The 19,679-nt window shown below is 45.8% G+C and overlaps 1 protein-coding gene across 1 annotated transcript in view; it reads right to left on the bottom strand.

Moving 5' to 3' along the window:
- zfyve1 (zinc finger FYVE-type containing 1) overlaps window positions 1-17,966 on the bottom strand; it is a 51,128-nt gene extending 33,162 nt beyond the window's left edge. Inside the window, exons 1-2 of the mRNA XM_033026620.1 lie at window positions 17,406-17,966; window positions 8,205-8,709 (exon numbers count right to left, since the gene is read on the bottom strand). Coding sequence (XP_032882511.1) covers window positions 8,205-8,709; window positions 17,406-17,894 — 994 coding nt within the window. The 5' untranslated portion in view covers window positions 17,895-17,966. The remainder of the gene's footprint in view (window positions 1-8,204; window positions 8,710-17,405) is intronic.
- Between the last annotated feature and the right edge of the window lie 1,713 nt (window positions 17,967-19,679).

Here is a 19,679-nt window from a genome sequence, read left to right as displayed (position 1 = left end):
AACACCAGGATCTCTGGTTTTCTGAGAGCAGAAGCCATAGTAATATATACCGGAGAAAACAACAAACTAAAATAAAAGCAATATAATTAAGCAACGAGTGAGTCCGTGCACTCTGATACCATGTCGAGCTTCTGCTGTTGGAATAACTTAGGTCACACACAGTGATTAAGATCCAAAGACTTTATTAGCGTTACAGCATAGGTAACTTCATCGTAATACGTAACACAGGACTGAGGGAGAATGGGCTGAGAAGCTTTCTGTTAAACTAGTGGGCGTAGCTACAAAGCATGACTCACAACATGAGTGACACTGATCTGCAGACAGCATCTCTGGACAAAAGGAATGGGTAACGCTTCGTTGGTGACGTTAATTGCCCCACATTCACAACATGGACAGTGTCGTCCCCCCCCTAGTCATTACCTTTCACCCCATCAGCCCTCACATGCAGCACATACTAGTCACATCTTCCCATCTCTGTTCTAGGTATAGACTGCGAGACCAGATGCAGGCTGGGCAATGATTTCGCTGAACACCTTCGCTCAGTACACCCTGGCCTACCCGATCTCCCAGTTGCCAAACACTTTAATTCCCCCTGAATTCAGTCTGAAGAAGGGTATCGACCCGAAACGTCACCCATTCCTTATCTCCAGAGATGCTGCCTGTCCCACTGTGTTACCCCAGCATTTTGTGTCCACCGTCACTTTAAATACCCCTCTCATTCCCTTACTAACCTTTCTGTCTTGGGGCACCTCCACTGTCAAGAGTGAGGCGTGAGGCCAAACGCAAATTGAAGGAACAGCACCTCATATTTTGCTTGGGCAGCTTACACCTCAGCGCTATGAATATTGATTTCTTTAATTTTAAGTAACCCTTTCACTCCCTCTCTCTCTCTCTCTCTGTTCCCCCTCCCCCACCCTAGTTATCCTCCTAGTTTCACTGTCGGCCTGCTTACTTTCAGTTTTCGTACCCCCTCGTTACCACCTCTTCCACAGCCAACAGCGGACCATTGGGGCCTCCACCTTTCCTTGATCATCCTGGCGGCCCCCGAATTGATCTTATCATATCTTTCTTCTTTTGTTATTTGTTACTCCGCATACCTCCAGTTTCCCTCTCCCCTGACTGAGTTTGAAGAAGGGTCTCGAGCCGAAACGTCACCTATTATTTTTCTCCAGAGACGCTGTCTGACCCACTGAGTTACTCCAGATTTTTGTGTCCATCCCCAGACATCATGTTGGCAGGAAGTCCATTGGTGAAGCAGCTGAAGATGGTTGTGGTCAAGTAACTGTCCTAAGGGATGTCTGCAAAGACATCCTGGGGCTGGGATTATTACCTCCAACAACCACAACCTGTGACTCAAACCAAAGGTCAAAGGTATCAAAGGTATTTTATTAGTCACATTCACATACACCGAGGTGTAGTGAAGTGAAATGCTTTTTGCCATTTTGCAGCACACAAAAAAAAGAATACAGACATAACACCAATGAGAGTCTTAAACACAAAGAACATCCCCCCACAATGGCTCCCACCATGAGGGAAGGCACAAAGTCCAGTCCCCAACCCCAGTTCACCCATAGTCAGGCCCACTGAGGCCTCCACAGTTGCCTCTATGGAGTCCCGATGTTCCTGGCCGTTCTCGCCGGGTGGTGGTGCTCCGGCGTCGGGAGAGTCCACACAGCGGCATGGGAACCCTGGAACGGCCGCTTCCGTACTGGAGGCCGCGGCTTCCGAAGCCGACAAGGCCGCTCCGGATGGAGCTCCACAACTGGCGATCTCGTCGCGAGATCCCAGGCTCCCGGTGTAAAGTTCGGCGCCGCCGCCCGCACCACAGACCAGCAGCTCCGCGATGTTGTTCCCGGCGGTCTCAGCTCACCGGAACTCCAGAAGTCTAGACCTCCAAACAAAACACTTTAACTAACTAAAAATAAAAATAAAACGGTGAAAAGACAGACAACTGCTGGCAGGGCAGCCATACACAGGACAGCGCCCCCTAGAGCATATTTTCCCGTCGATGCTTGGTAACTTAAATTTTAGCAGAGTTCTTTGATGCCATGTTCCGTTAAATAGGCTCTTGAATAACACCTCCAGTTTCTATTCAAATAGCTCACACGCAAGCTAATAATTATTACCTTGTTTAAAATGAAGGAATCGCAGGTTGGGGTTTGTGTCAAACAGCATGGTTTGCTTGATTATTTTTAGACTTCACAAGTCCCAGTGACTCAATGAATCTTAAAATATTTGTTGCCTTATATGCAAATCTAATTATCTTTAAAAAAACATTGATGAACCCTGTGCTTACCAAATAAGAAATAACACTTATTTCCTTTGTTTGTCTGTTAGCTCAGATCAACCACAAACAAAAATTAGATTTTAGTGCAAAAAAGACCATTCTGTGTCCCTTCAACCAGGTCAAACCAACATACATGACTAATTCTAGCAGCGAGCTGAGAAATCGCGTGTGTGTTACCTTATCACCATCTTGTTAAAAGATAGACAATGTTTACTGTTTCCTCATTAAATCAATCACCAAAATGCTCTAATATAATCCAATATCACCCATGTAATTTGGTGTTAAATGAGACAAATAGTTTCCTGATTTATGCTTCTGGGTGATTTATTGTATTCCTGATAATTTATTGCATTACATTGCATGATAATTGTACTCCAAAACACATCACATTCCTTTATTAGCACTGAATCCAAATCCTAGTAGTCTCAACCCAACAGCGATGCGAACTCAGAGCGCTGGAGTAATTCAGCAGGTCAGGCAGCATCTCAACAGAACATGGAGATGAGACGTTTCAGGTCAGGACTCTTCTTCAGACTGATTGGGCTGGAGGGTGGGAGGAGAAAGGTGGAAGAGAGGAGGTGCAGGATAAAGCCTTGTGAGTGTCAGGTAGTACGTGAGGGGGCCCTACCTCACCTGTATCTCCCTATCACCGGCATCTTTGTGCCTTTTATTTTGTAAAGCAACATCTGCAATTACTTTTTTCTACCATTTTTGTGCAATTTATCTGTTCTTGCAATGCGGATGGCATTGGCAAAGTCAGCATTCACTGTCCATTCTACACTGCCCTCTCAACTAAGAGGCTGTTCAGAATTAACCATAAAGGGGTATCTGGAGTCACAAATACGCCAGACAGATGAGGATGCAGAAAATAGACACAAAGTGCTGGAGTAAATCAGCGGGTCTGGCAGCATCTCTGAGCCGAAACGTAACCCGTCCTTTTTTTCCAGAGATGCTGCCTGACCCACTGAGTTATTCCAGAACTGTGCCCATCTTCGGTATAACCCAATATCTGCACTTCCTTTCTACACAGATAAGGGTGCAGGATTTCCCTTCCTAAAAAGTCAGTGAATAAACGGGTTTTCAGAACAATTCAGTGGTACATTCTGTCACTGAAACAAGATTCCATATCCGCTTGAATGGGACCAGCAGTTGAGACTTGGATGAAGGGGTCCATAACGTTGGCCTGAGTCCAGGGTTCGGCCGCGGGCCAGCGGCTGCGTCAGCAGGACTGGTGGGCGGCAGCTTCGACCACCCCAGGCCGCGGTGTTTGAGCCGCGGGACAGTTGTAACATCGCCCGGGGGGTATCGCCTCAGCGCAGAGGGAGAAGAGGAGGGAAGAGACTGGAGACCTAAGACTTTTGCCTCCATCACAGTGAGGAGATGCTGGGTGGACTCACTGTGGTGGATGTTAATATGTGTTTATTGTTGTTTTTATTGTATTGTATTGTATGTATGACTGCTTCAATTTCGTTCAGACTTCGGTCTGAATGACAATAAAGGCTATCTAATCTAATCTAATCTAATCTAACTCCATATTGAAATCAAAGTACTGATTACTGCTGACCTTGCAGAATCCACTTGACCTATACTCTGCATCTTGGCTCCCTCTCCACCAGACTCTGTATTGTCATATTATTCTGATATTTCCAAACACAGTCCAACAAGTTTACAAGTGGACACAAAATATTGGAGTAACTCAGCGGGACAGTAACTCCCACTGAGTTACTCCAGTATTTTGTGTCTATCTTCAGTGTAAACCAGCATCAGCAGTTCCTTCCTACAAGTTTACAAATGAATTGGCAGAAGATTAAGATGCCATTGAATGTATAGGGAGGTTGCACGGCAGTCAAGGTCACGACCCGTGACCCGTACTGTTGCCACGCAACGCCAACTGGAGTACACGCGGTGAATGTCAGCTAAGCATTTACTATGTCTGCCAGCACAGCCGGCTCTTCTTCTGTCCCAGCATTCCTTTGGTATCTAAAAAGTTTCAGAAGTGATAAATCTGGCTGTAAAATTTTTAAATCGCCCATGGTTCTCAAGTGGGTATTTACATGCAAAAAGAAAACGCTTCTGAAGCTAAATTTAGCATTAAAAAAATCTCCTCTTACGAGTGTTGTGCGGAAAAGTAAGTTTTCTGTCATGATGCTATTGAGATGTATATTTTGGCAAATAATAAAATGTCCTGACAGCTTAAACACCCACTCCCTTTCAAAGATATTGTCAATTTGCTGAGGTTGATTATGTCCAATTAACAGCTAACAATTATGCCATTCCGTGGCTTGCATCCGAGTAAAATGTAATTCAAAACCCACGTATGGTTTGCGTTTTTTTTTAATGATGAATTTAGCTTCAGAAGCGTTTTCTTTTTTCATGTAAAAACCCACTTGAGAACCATGGGCGATTTTAAAATTTTACAGCCAGATTTATCACTTCTGAAACTTTTTAGATACCAAAGGAATCAAGAAAAAACACAAATAATGCCTTACTGTTGATGAACTGCAGTGAGCAAACGCGATAATTCTCAATATTTTCAATCTTGATATCTGCACGGCCAATGTTCGCCATTAGCTGTTGTTGTCCCTCAAATGACAAATAAAAAATTGTATTGTATTCAGCTCTCGCTTCTCTCTACCATAATTTCTCCTCACTTTTGGAATTCTGAAGTAGGATAAATGTCTCTCACAGTTACCCCGATTTCCACAATTATTTACAGCGCAAAAATTGACCATTTCGGCGTTTTTTAACAGGTAAGAAAGTACGCGTTTTGTGTATTAACAGTGTATGCCGTAGGCTGCCATGTCCTCCACATGGATCGAGCTGCTCCGTGCGTCACGCCCTTTGACCCGATGACCTTAAGTGCAACCCCTCTATACATGGTTGCCACTATTGTCGAGCAAACCAAAAATAAAATATCTCAGCCCAGCACCACATCCATGAACATTAAAATACAAAAGGGTACAGCAGGATAATTACTTTAGAAACCAATTGAGCTACTTGTAATATATAAAAAAGAGCTTACGTTTCCCAGGGCTGCCTGGCAACACAATAGACTGCAGATGGTGACGTCTGGAGCAACAAACATTCTGCAGGAGGCTTTCAGCAGATCAAGTGGGAGGGAAAGTGGGAGGGAAAGGATGGTAGGCATTTCAGGTTGAACCCCTGCATCAAAAGCACTGGGTTTCTTTGGAGAACAGGATCTAGGCATGTAACGTTTCTGGTAAACAACTTCCTGGAATTGTCTTTGACTTGATTAATATTTATTTATGGTCAGTAAATCACAGGAACAACGAAACAGAAACAAACTAGATACTAGAGGGACTTTGTGCCTGATTTATTCACTCATGTGATGCTACTTCTGCTGGTCTGTGTAATCACATCCATTACTAATTGTCCCCTGAATCGAGGCAGCCTTCAAGGGTCAACCATGCTGGTGGTTCAGAAGGCAGGATGACGCCTTTCCTGCTCTGCAGGTATTACAACAATCCAATTATATCATGGCTACTGAGAAGTGTTTTTTCAAAACAGTTTCCAGAATTGTTTAAACACTTCCTGCTCCTCCACCCTAACCCAAAGGTATTCGCAACATGTTCCAAAGAGCATGACAGATAGCACCATAAGCTTTCAGAGACCAAGGGCGTGGATGTACTGAAGCTCGGTGCAGCCAACGCCAAGGCTCGGTGGGGGAGGACCACAGTCTAGGGTCCTTCTGCTGCTGAACATGGGGGGCAGGGTGTGGTGGAGACGCCCCTCAAAATAAGGGAAGGGATTCCACGCCAGTGGGCCACATGAGTGGCAACGGTGGGGGATAAATTTGTGAAAACAGTATTGAATGTATGTATAGCCTCAGAGAATGTCGGATGGAGTTTTGTAAAGATCATGTATTGTAACTATTTATTTCTTGAATAAAGTATATTTTGAAATCATTTTTTTTCCAAGTTTCAGAATATAGAAAGAGAGGACATAGGGGCTTGTTCAATTATTTAACCCTCCTCCTGCTTCCTGTTTTCCTTCAGCCGACTTAACAGCTCAGTCGTTATGGTTGGGTATGCTCAATATAAAAATATGGAGGGTCAAATGTCCTGCTTCCATGCTGTATCTCTCTACGACTCTCGTCACCGATCCAGTGGTGGGTGAATGGTGCGGAGATTCTCAGGCTTCGTGGACCTCTGCTTTAGACCAGGTAGTGAACTTCACTATTAATCCATTGGTACTGACTTCAAGCAACTTCCTGTAGACAAAGACCAAGCTGCAACTGCCATTTAATCATCAAATCATCGAAAGTTACAAAACCTAGTGTCTTGAATAGTTTTAGTACTTGCAACCAGCACTAACCACATTGCTGCTCCCAATAACATACACTCGGATACTCACATTTTTCCCGACTCAACCATCACCACAAATATCTCAGATAAAACAGATTTCATGGCGAGGGGGAAAAGATTTTATGGTGAGGTGAGAAAAGATGTTAAAGATGAGGGGGGGTGGATTTTGACGGCGAGGGAGGTAACGTTTTAAAGGTGAGAGAGGAAGATTTAATAGGAACCTGAGGGGGAAGTTTTTTTTTACACAAAGGTTAGTGAGTTTATGAAACGAGCTGCCAGAGGAGTCTGTTGAGGCAGGTTCTGTCACAATATTTAAAAGACTTTGGACAGATATATGGATAGGGTAGGTTTAGAAGGAATGCTCAAGAGGAACTGCAGATGCTGGAAAATCGAAGGTAGACAAAAACGCTGGAGAAACTCAGCGGGTGCGGAAGCATCTATGGAGCGAAGGAAATGGGCAACGTTTTGGGCCGAAACCCTTCTTCCTTTTTGTCTACCGTAGGTTTAGAAGGATATGGGTCAAAAGCAGGCAGACAGGCAACTAATGTAAATGGGGTTTGTTGGTCGTCGTGGGCAATATGGGCTGAAGGACCCGTTTCCACACTGTACGACACTCATATGGTTTTGATGCAATGTTAATTCTGCTTCGTAATGGAAGCTGTCTGGCCTTCTGCATTGGTCCACCAGTTCCAATTTCAAATTTCTTGACCAATCACTACCAAAAATGAGGGATATGGAATAAAAAATTCACTCAAAAATAATTTAGACACTAGACAATAGGTGAAGGAGTAGGCCATTCAGCCCCTCGAGCGATCATGGCTGATCATCCACAATCAGTACCACAATATGACCAAAGTAAATAAATAAACAAAATTCTTTTGGCTTACATTTTTTAAAGCATGCATACATAAAATAGTTTCGAAAATCACAATACAGACCATTTTCTAGGAAGACAAATATCCCTCCCCCTCCCCCCCACCCCACACCTTAACATGGGGACATCTGTATTCATAAATTTAAAAAGATTCCTGTATTATACCCTAGTCAGTGTGCAAACTGCAAATCAAACACTTCACACAAATAATTGCAATGTAATGCAACACAATCTTAACCCTTCAACTAATTAATCCCTTTAGAGCAGTAGAGAAACACAGTAAACCAACAAAGGGGAGAAATCATAACACTATAATTCTGAACTTTGCTTCCATCTACCTTTAAGTTCAAATTTATCCAAATAATCAAGCACACAGCCTGCATCATCCCATGTCTTGTTTTGGAATAGATTCAGGGTAATTACAAAATGTTGAGAAGAGGTTTACTATATGGGAACATCAAACCACTCTAACCAGTAGAATAGAACCAGTGTATGGAGCGATTGTTGGTCAGCGTGCATATGATGGGCCGAAGGGCCAATTTCCCCGCTGTTCACTGAACTAAACACTCTGTCATCTCAAACATCATCGTCAGATTATCTATAAGCAAACTGAGTTTCAAGCACATATATATTCCCCCAAAGGGAAATATGAAAAATCTAGTTACGCAATGTACTAGAATATCCAGATCCAATACTGACATTTTCTTATTTTGCTTACCTGATCCTAATAACTTGGTGTGCACAGTCTCATGAAATATTATGACTGATGGTCCAAGTGTAGACAATGGAACATCCAACCCACACCTTGCAGTGGTAGCTTTCAACTCCTTTGTGAAGTGTTTAAGGTAGGCTTCAGATGCATCCCCAAGAAATTTAAAGAGGTCGTTGTGTAACCTGTCTGCATGAGTTCTGTAAATGATTGTGTCCGATATGGCAAGTACTTTCAGTAGCAATCTTGTTCGTTGACTTAGATTGGTAGTAGCCCCCAGCAACCCTTCAGTATCTAACACAATGACGCGATGAACAGGATCGTAGGCTGCCCATACTCCAACGGTGCAAGACTCCTGTGTGGGAGAGGTTTTAAAAACTTCACGACCATGGAAGAATGTATGATTCAGGGTATGAGACTTGCCATCACCGGTATTGCCAAAGATTGAAATAACTTTGAGGTTTTCATCTGGCTTGCAGGTAAGTTTTTTAATAAATTCTTCTTCACCTGCTACCTAAAGGAACAAACCAAAGACATGAAATAATTACGTGGGAAGATCAAATTAAAATATTACTATAACAAGATTTTAAAATAGAATTTCAGATGCTATAGTCAGCAACAAGCTGCTCTTTGGAAAAGGACAAATTCACATCTTCACCATACACACACCCCACACTCATCCTTCAAACTTCCCATCTCGCATGATAGTAACAGGATACCCATCCTCCACTAGAGCAAGTGGACAGTTCAGTTAAGCTTCACTCACTCCTGACAGCCAAGTACCTGGTATTATGTCCCACTGCTAAGAGTAAAAGATAATGCAAACAAAGAAAGTGAGGAAATCATACTAGTGCAATGGAGAAAAATCAACACCATTAGTTCTTTTAAAGAGGTTAACTCCAAGAATATTGCCAGTAAGCATTTGACAGCACAGCAGCTGCAATGCAACACATACAGCAAGTGCACACATTTCCAGTTTCTATTCCCTCTCACTCTCCCAATGCCTCATTGTTGAAGAATGGCCCTCTTCGGAAATGTTGTCTATCCATGTTCTCCAGAGATGTTGCCTGACCTGCTGAGTTATTCCAGCACTGTGTGCTTTTTTTTTTGTAAACCAGCATCTGCAGTGCCTTGTGTCTGCATTGTTTTTACAGGTACACAACCTTTTATCCGAAAGCCTTGGGACCAGACACTTATCGGATTTCGGAATGGAAGATTTTTAGAGTAGATTAGATAGGTAGCGGGCGGCTTGAAAAGTCTGGAGCGGCTGCCTCCTCCCCGGAGACCGGGGAATCATTGTAAATCATTGCTTAAATGTTAGTCAGTTAGTTTGGAGGGATTTTATATGGTGGGGGGTGTGAAGGGGGAAACTTTAATTCTTAATCCCCTACCTGGTCGGAGAGGCGGGGAGCGGGCAATGCCTTACCGGGTCGCCGTGCAGTAAGCTCCGGAGCGCTGTGGCCGCCGACTCCCAACATCGCGGAGCTGGGGCTGCGGGCGTCCGGCCGCGGGCGGCGCCGGTTGGAGCTCTGACCCTGGCGAACTCTACCCCTGGTTGCGCGGCGCTCCAAATCCAGCGCGGCCCGCGGCCGGACGCCCGCAGCCCCAGCTCCGCGATGTTGGGAGTCGGCGGCCACAGCGCTCCGGAGCTTACTGCACGGCGACCCGGTAAGGCATTGCCCGCTCCCCGCCTCTCCGACCAGGTAGGGGACTAAGAATTAAAGTTTCCCCCTTCACCCCCCCCCCCTTCACATAAAAGCCCTCCAAACTAACTGACTAACATTTAAGCAATGATTTACAGATGTTTAAGTGTCTCCCCAGTCTCTGGGGAGGAGGCAGCCGCTACAGTAGTACAGACCTGGGTTGACCGTGGGTCGTTTCGGGTCAAGTTTGGCGCCAAACGCGAGCTTTGGTGTGCAGACGACATCCTGGAAAAAATGTCCGGTTTTCGGAGCTTTTCGGTTTCCGGAACTCCGGATAAAAGGTTGTGCACCTGTAGTTATGTGCCTCAGGTATTAATTCTATCATTCTGTTATCTTTCCAAGTCTGGTCCAATTTTGTTTCTCCACAAGGCTGTAAACCTGAGTAACAGGAGTTGATCAAACAGCCCTCGGGCCAGCTCCACCGTTCAATCAGAACGTGGGTTATCCAAGCTCAAATGAGCTTTCCCAATGTCCCCCCTGTGCCTCTTGATTCCACCGAAAGCCCAAAGATTTCTCAGTCTTCAGCGAATTAAAAGACATAGCCACCACTTGGGCAAATATAGCCAACCATTTCTTTCCAAATACTTTATCTCTTTAAATCAACTTAAATTTAAATCACTCTCCTACTCTTCATTTTAGTTTTATTATTGTCATGTGTACAGAGGCACAGTGAAATGAATGAATGAATGAATGAATACGTTTATTGTCATTGCACAATACTGTGCAACGAAATTCCATTACATCTCCTCCGGTTAAAAACAATACAAACACGACAACCATTGACACATATGTACACTTATTAGTAAAAATAAATAGGTGTTTTAAAAGAATTTAAAAGAATTTGGCGGCATTTCTTAGAATTACATTTGCTTCCCCAGCATTCTCTGTTGGAATTAAGCTCTTTTATCGCCTCCCAGAGGGTAGCAGAGTAAAAAGGTGGTTGGCAGGGTGGGATGTGTCCTGCTTGATATTTGTGGCCCGGCGCAAGCATCGGGCCCTATATATGTCATCCAAGGAGGGCAGTTGGGCGTTTGTAATGATCTGCGCAGTTTTTATAATTCCCTGCAACGCCCTCCTCTCAGCCACAGTACAGCTAGCAAACCACACCAGGATTCCATAGGAGAGGATACTCTCCACGGCGCATCGGTAGAAGGACAGCAGCAGCGGCTGTGAGACGTTTGCTCTCCGCAGAGACCTCAGGAAATACAGCCGCTGATGTGACTTCTTCACGAGAGTGACGGTGTTCATTTGCCATTTAAGGTCCTGGGAGATGTTTATTCCCAGGAACTTAAAGCCAGTGACTCTCTCCACCATGTCTCCTTTGATGTATAAAGGAGCAGGTTCCTCTCTCCTCTTCCTCCTGAAGTCAACGATCAGCTCTTTCGTCTTCGATGGATTGAGTACCAGGTTGTTTTTGGTACACCAGACAGTCAGTTTTTGGACTTCATCCCTGTAGGCAGACTCGTCGTTGTTGCCTATCAGTCCCACCACAGTCGTGTCGTCCGCAAACTTAATGATCCTATTTGTACTGTGTATTGGTATACAATCATAAGTGTATATTGTGTACAAAATAGGACTCAGCACACAACCTTGTGGCGCTCCTGTGCTGAGCGTCAGGACCGGGGAGTAACTGGACCCCATCCTGACAGTCTGTGGGCGATCTGTTAGGAAGTCCTTAATCCAACCGCATGTTATTGCATTAATACCCAGATCAGACAGTTTGTCCACCATTCTGCTGGGGATGATCGTATTAAATGCAGAACTAAAGTCTACAAATAACATCCTCACATATGAGCCAGGACGCTCCAGATGTGTCAGTGCAGAATGTAGAGCTGTGTTGATGGCATCTTCCGTTGATCTATTTGCTCTATACGCAAATTGATGCTGATCCAGGGTGGGTGGGAGTGAGGACTTAATGTGGGCCAGGACCAGCCGTTCAAAACATTTCATCACGGTCGAAGTGAGAGCAACAGGTCTATAGTCATTCAAGCTCTTAATGAATGAATGCTTTGCTTTGCATGCTTTCCAATAATATGCATGAATTGCAATCAAGTCAAACTCTAGAACAACAGATAGAGCAATAGACAGGATACAGAGTGCAGAATATTGTTCTCAGCATTGTAGAACATCATTTCCGTAGACAAAGTCCAATTTCTGCCATGGGATAGAGACAAATCGGACAGTACCCTACCTATGGAAGGGCTGATCAGAAGCCTAATAACAGAGGGGAAGAAGCTGTGTGATGGACTAGGTTACATCTATAATTTATTGTGGACTTGGGTGAGCTATTCCCAAACCAAGTTGTGATGCAACCCAACCATATGCTCTCTATGGTGCATCAGCAGAAGTTTGTACGGGTAATTGGAGACAGGGCAAATTTCCCAAGAGTCTCTGATTCCACCATCAGAGATGCATTTCACTCTGTTCCTCATCCTCACTTGGGGAAATCCGACCACCTGGCTGTGCCTCTACATCCAGCGTGTAGACAGCGAATGAAGAGTACAGCCCCAGTGGTGACGACTGCAGAGCTGGTCAGGGGAAGCAGAGGATCCACTCCGTGACTGCTTGGAGTCTGTGGACTGGGTGATATTCAAAGACTTGTAGGAAGGAACTGCAGATGCCGGTTTAAACCAAAGATATACACAAAATGCTGGAGTCACTCAGCGCGACAGGCAGCTTCTCTGGATAGAAGGAATGGGTGATGTTTCAGGCCGAGACTCTTCTTCAGACTGGAGTCAGAGGAGAGGGAGATACAGAGATAAGGAATTGTAAGATGTGAAAACAAGACAAAGGGCATGGAGTTCATGGGAAACTATGTTTTCATTCACCTCGTTTTATTTCTGTTTGCTTTGTTGTTACCTTCTCCTGGCTAACAATGATCTATTCTACATGTTCCTTGATCCCCACATCTCTGTATCTCCCTCTCCCCTGACTTCAGTCTGAAGAAGGGTCTCGACCCAAAACGTCACCAACTTTGGACTTGTAACGAAACTGAACGAATACTAGAGGGACTTTGTGCCTGATTTATTCACTCATGTGATGCTACTTCTGCTGGTCTGTGTAATCACATCCATTACTAATTGTCCCCTGAATCGAGGCAGCCTTCAAGGGTCAACCATGCTGGTGGTTCAGAAGGCAGGATGATGCCTTTCCTGCTCTGCAGGCATTACAACAATCCAATTATATCATGGCTACTGAGAAGTGTTTTTTCAAAACAGTTTCCAGAATTGTTTAAACACTTCCTGCTCCTCCACCCTAACCCAAAGGAACAAAACTGAACGAATACACCACAGTTGGTACCAACTTCATAAGATGTGTATTCCCATAAAAACCATCTGAGCGTTCCTCAACCCGAACCCTTGAAAGAACCATGACGACCAAATCCCAGGCATTCAAGTTTGTCGTTGTGGGTTCATGCAAGAATTCCAGATACGATCTTGATCAGGCCATCACAAAGGCTAAAAGGGACTTTTGCTCTAAACTGGAGGATGAAACGGACGTGTCAGGGCGTGCATGCCATAACTTCCCACAAGGCAAAACCAGGGAGCAGCTCAAGATATGCTCAATGCATCCCACACACGTTTCAAAAGGGTGGACACTGATGTGCCCCCCCCACAACCCCCGATGGTATTGCAATCTCATTTACCGAGGTAAACTTCAAATGACCCTTCAAATGGCGCATTCCCAAAACCTGCATGGACCAACTGGCTGGAGTTATTTGCAAACATCTTCAACCTCTCGTGACTGAGGTCTGATAACCCCTCTTGTTTTAAAAGGGCATCAAGGTGCCCAAGAAGATTAAGGTGACGTGCCTCAATGACTACCGACCTGTGGCACCAATGTCAATGGTGATTATGTGCCTTGACAGGTTGATTATGACGCAATCAACTCCTACCTCAACAAGAGCCTGGCCCCACTATAATTTGCCTACCGCCACAATAGATCAACAGTGGATGCGATCTTGCTGGCTCTCCATTCTGTATTGGACCACGTGGTTAAATAAAAACACATACATCAAGCTGTTGTTCATTGACTACAGCGCTTTTAACACCATCATCCCTTCCAAACCGTTTCCAGATCTGAAGAAGGGTCTCGACCCTGAAACGTCAACTATTCCTTTTCTCCAGAGATGCTGCCTGACCAGCTGAGTTACTCCAGCTTTTTGTGTCTATCTGGTTGAGACCAGCATCTGCAGTTCCTTCCTACACCAAGCTCATCCCTTTGCAACTCTATCCTTGACTTCCTCATCAACAGAACACAATGGATACGAATTGGCAGCAATACTTCTTCCTCAATAACCATCAGCATTGGAGTACCTCAAGGCTGTGTGCTCAGTCCTCTGCTCTACTCACCCTATATCCATCTTTAAATTCGCCAACGACCCACCGTTGTTGGGCAAATTACAGATAATGTCAGAATATAGGAGGGAGATCGATCGTCTGATTAAATGGTGCCAGAATAATCTTGCTCTCCACATTAAACGAATTGTTGACTTTAGAAGTGAAGGCCAAGGATACACAAACCTGTTTTCGTCGACAGGCCAGTGGTGAAGAGAATCACAACCCAAGTTCCTGGGCATGCATATCTCTAAAGATCTGTCCTGGACCAAGCATATTGATAAAGAAAGTCCATCAATGCCTCTACTGCCTTAGAAGATTGATAAGTTTTGGTATGTCTGCAAATACTCTCTTGAACTTCTGCATGTGTACGGTAGAGGCATATTGACAGGATGCATCACTGTCTGATTCAGCAACTTGAACGCCCAGGAACAAAGGTGATTACAAAAAAGTGGTGAACACTGCCCACCCCATCACAGGTACCGAACTCCCTGACATTGAAGGGATCTAGGACAGTCACAGCCTCAAAAACGCAGCCAGCATCATCAAGGACCCATCCCACCCTGCTTAAGCTCTCATTTCACTCCTGCCATCAGGAAGAAGTTACAGCGGACTGACAACTGTAACACCCAAGTTCAGGAGCAGCTTCTTCCCAACAACCATCAGGCTTTTGAACACTACGAACTCCAACTAAATTCCAAACTACAAACCGTTTTGATTGCACTATATTGCTTAGGAAAGAACTGTAGAGGTTGACACAAAATGCTGGAGTAACTCAGCGGGACAGGCAGCATCTCTGGAGAGAAGGAATGGGTGACGTTTCGGGTCGAGACCCTTGACTCTCTTTTGTCAGCCCTGCTTGTTACTACCTCAAGGAATCGCAACAGATTTGTCAGGCTAGATATCCCTTAAAGCCATGTTGACTTCAACCTGCGCTATGTTGTTTACTGGTTTCGACACTCTGAACAACTTTTTGTTGTATATTATGGCGTGTATCCGCTAGAGGCAGGAAACATGTTCCCAATGTTGGGGGAGTCCAGAACCAGGGGCCACAGTTTAAGAATAAGGGGTAAGGCATTTGGAACGGAAATGAAGAAACACTTTTTCACACAGAGAGTTGTGAGTCTGTGGAATTCTCTGCCTCAGAGGGCGGTGGAGGCCGGTTCTCTGGATACTTTCAAGAGAGCTTGATCGGGCTCTTAAAGATAGGGTCGTCAGGGGATATGGGGAGAAGGCAGGAACGGGGTACTGATTGTGGATGATCAGCCATGATCACATTGAATGGCGGTGCTGGCTCGAAGGGCCGAATGGCCTACTCCTGCACCTATTGTCTATTGTATCAAGTACAATGTTTACATATCTGTGGTGCTACTGCAAGAAAGGATTTCATTGTTCCATTTTGGGACATACGATAATAAAACGCTGTTGACTCTATATCCTATGTGCTCTAATTTTATACCCTATCACATTCGGTGCCTTTTGTAAAAATACAATTTATGTACACTATATCCACAGATTTCTCCTCAGTTACTTATGTGTTAGGATCACATAACTCCTAATACTTCAGTCAGGCTACAGTTCAGAATTTTCAACCAGCCACCTATCGTCGTAAAGAAAGAAATTGAATGCTTTTTGAAGTTGCGTTACATTATGAGAATTGGATAGGTTTTTGAAGGTGATTAGCATTTGGGATTAAAAACAAGGACGGGGGAGTCTTTCAAAGTGCTTTCACCCTGGACTGAATAATCACCTCTGTTGCAGGATTCTGTCATTATGAGAAAGTTGGAAGTGCAAGGAAATGCGTTGCTGGTTTACAAAAACAAGGTGCTGGAGTAACTCAGCGGGAGAGGCAGCATCTCTAGAGGACATGGCTAGGCAGCAAACGTTGCCTATCTATATCCTCCAGAGATTCTGACTCTCCTGATGAGTTACTCCAGCACTTTGTGTGTTTTAAAAAATCTGAAAAAGTTGTCTGCTATTTTCTGGAATGCAGGGAACGTGGACAAGTTGCTGATATATGCCAAAAATAAAATCAGTGATCTTCCAGCACTTCTGGGGAAACCACTGGAGAGTTCTCACCATAGAAAACAAGCAATTCACCATCAATATTGTCCCTGCATCCATGAAACCAGTAATTATTGGGCTTAACTTTGACTAATGCCTAGTACGCAGCTTACATTTTGGAGGGGCCAAGCTTAAAATCAACAGTCGCAGTTACAGCAAGACTTTAACAAGGCACAGAAACAAGGGCCTTCAGCCCCACACATTCATACCAATCAAGGTTCATAAGTGATAGGAACAGAATTAGGCCATTCAGCCCATCAGGTCTACTACTTCTATCTCTCCCCTCAACCCCATTCTCCTGCCTGCTCCCTATAACCCGAGGCACCCCTTCTGATAGTCCAATTTGCCCAAATTTGGCACATACCTCTCCAAACCCCTCCTACTCATAGGCCTGTCCAAATGTTGTCATTGTACCCACCTTTAGTTTTACCACTCGCCCTGGCAGCTCATTCCATAAGCCCACCACCCTGTGTGTGGAAAAAGTCACCCCTCAGGCTCCTATTAAATCTTTTCCCTCTCGCCTGAAACCTATATTCTCTAGGTTTAGACTCCCCTGCCCCGAGGAGAGGACTGTGTAATTTCATCCTATGACCCCGTGACTGTGTTAAATCATCCTATCCATGACCCTGTGTGTAAATTCATCCTATCCATGACCCTGTCAATTATATAATTATACAATTTATTTATTGTCAAATGTGGTTTTCATTCTGTGTGTAAATTCATCCTATCCCATGACCCTGTGAGTGTGTAAATTCATCCATCCTATCCATGACCCTGTGAGTGTGTAAATTCATCCATCCTATCCATGACTGTGAGTGTGTAAATTCACCCTATCCATGACCCTGTGAGTGTGTAAATTCACCCTATCCATGACCCTGTGAGTGTGTAAATTCATCCTGTCCCTGACCCTGAGTGTGTAAATTCATCCATCCTATCCATGACTGTGAGTGTGTAAATTCACCCTATCCATGACCCTGTGAGTGTGTAAATTCACCCTATCCATGACCCTGCGAGTGTGTAAATTCATCCTGTCCCTGACCCAGTGGGCCCCCAGTCAGCCCGGTCCCCTCTGCCCTCTCCCCAAGCTGCAGCTGAGGCCGCTTTACCCGGATCTCCTCCTTCTCGTCGACCAGCAAGAAGCTGTTGATGACCTCGAATGGCGGCCGGTGCTGCTGCTGGGAGCCGGGGCCATCGTCGAGTGCCGGCGGCGACGGGTATGCGACCAGCGGGTGTTTGCGCCGGTTGGCGTGGCTGCGGCGCTGGCAGTCGGTGCACAGGTTGAGGCGGCAGCTCTGGCAGCGGGCGCTGGCCCGGGTGCGGGCGGAGGCTGAGGCAGCGGAGGAGGAGGCGGAGGCCGGTGCGGGCCCCGGGCCTCGGCACTGGTCGCAGTACGGGATGTGGCCCGGCTGCAGGCGCCTCCGTTCGTGGTTGGCCAGGCGCGGCTGGTCGTGGAGCTGCCGCTCGCAGCGAGCGCACTGTAGGCTGCCGCACTCGTCGCACTCGAAGGCCGCCTCCGAGCCGCTGCAGGCGTAGCTCTCCTGGCAGCCGAGGCCGGGGCCTACAGCGGGCCTGTCCGCCGAGTCCGCTTCGCCCATTCTCCTCTCCTCAGGTCGCCCGGCCCGGCTCGGCTCGGCTCGGCTCGGCCCGGCCTCTTCCTGCGAATGCGCGGTCGGTCATGGAGGGGAGGGCCCCACTCCCCAAGCCAGCACGGAGCTTGCGTCAACCTGCACCTTCTGGGAACTGTAGTCCCATCATCAACGCAGACACAACTCGCTGCAGTAGTAACTCAGCGGGACAGGCAGCATCACCATCAAAGATCACACAGCAGCATCTCTGGAATGAAGGGATGGCGGACGTTTCGGGTCGAGACCGTTCCTCAGACTCAGGGGTTTGGACAGGCTAGATGCAGGAAGATTGTTCCCGATGTTGGGGAAGTCCAGAACAAGGGGTCACAGTTTAAGGATAAGGGGGAAATCCTTTAGGACCGAGATGAGAAAAACATTTTTTACACAGAGAGTGGTGAATCTCTGGAATTCTCTGCCACAGAAGGTAGTTGAGGCCAGTTCATTGGCTATATTTAAGAGGGAGTTAGATGTGGCCATTGTGGCTAAAGGGATCAGGGGGTATGGAGAGAAGGCAGATACGGGATACTGAGTTGGATGATCAGCCATGATCATATTGAATGGCGGTGCAGGCTCGAAGGGCCGAATGGCCTACTCCTGCACCTATTTTCTATGTTTCAGGCAGGCTCGGCGATCGTTTCACTCAACACCTCCATGCAGCCCGCCTAAACACCTGATCTCCCAGTTGCCAAACACTTTTAACTCCCTCTCCCATTCCCGCACCGACCTTTCTGTCCTGGGCCTCCTCCACTGTCAGAGTGAGGCCCAGCGCAAATTGGAGGAACACCACCTCATATTTTGTTTGGGCAGCTTACACTATATTCAGTCTGAAGAAAGGTTTCGGCCTGAAACGTTGCCTATTTCCTTCGCTCCATAGATGCTGCTGCACCCGCTGAGTTTCTCCAGCACTTTTGTCCACCTTCGATTTTCCAGCATCTGCAGTTCCTTCTTGCTTTCCCTCTCTCCAACCCTCCCCCTTCCCAGTTCTCTGACCAGTCTGACTGTCCTCGATTACATTTTATCTCTGTTTCCTTCTTCTAGTTAACAATGATGTATTCTACAATTTCCTTGATCATAACCCCCTTTGATGGATAGCAGTAACAGGATCGGTACGAGTCAGCATGGATTTACGAAGGGGAAATCATGCTTGACTAATCTTCTGGAATTTTTTGAGGATGTAACTAGGAAAATGGACAAGGGAGAGCCAGTGGATGTGGTCATGTGGTATTGGGGGTAGAGTGCTGGCATGGATAGAAAATTGGTTGGCAGACAGGAAACAAAGAGTAGGGATTAACGGGTCCCTTACGGAATGGCAGACAGTGGCTAGTGGGGTACCGCAAGGCTCGGTGCTGGGACCGCAGCTATTTACAATATACATGAATGATTTAGAACAAAGTAACATTAGCAAATTTGCAGATGACACAAAGCTAGGTGGCAGTGCGAACTGTGAGGAGGATGCTATGAGAATGCAGGGTGACTTGGACAGGCTGGGTGAGTGGGCAGATGCAGTTTAAGGTGAATAAATGTGAGGTTATCCACTTTGATAGCAAAAACAGGAAGGCAGATTATTATCCAAATGGTGTCAAGTTGGGAAAAGGGGAAGTACAACAGGATCTGGGGCTCCTTGTTCATCAGTCAGTGAAGTAAGCATGCAGGTGCAAGCAGGTAGTGAAGAAAGCGAATGGCATGTTGGCCTTCATAACAAGAGGAGTTGAGTACAGGAGCATAGAAGTCCTTCTGCAGTTGTACAGGTCCCTA

This window comes from Amblyraja radiata, chromosome 9 (genome assembly GCF_010909765.2).
Source record: "Amblyraja radiata isolate CabotCenter1 chromosome 9, sAmbRad1.1.pri, whole genome shotgun sequence".
NCBI classification, from domain to species: Eukaryota; Metazoa; Chordata; class Chondrichthyes; order Rajiformes; family Rajidae; genus Amblyraja; species Amblyraja radiata.
This window is presented reverse-complemented; position numbering and strand designations above follow the sequence as displayed.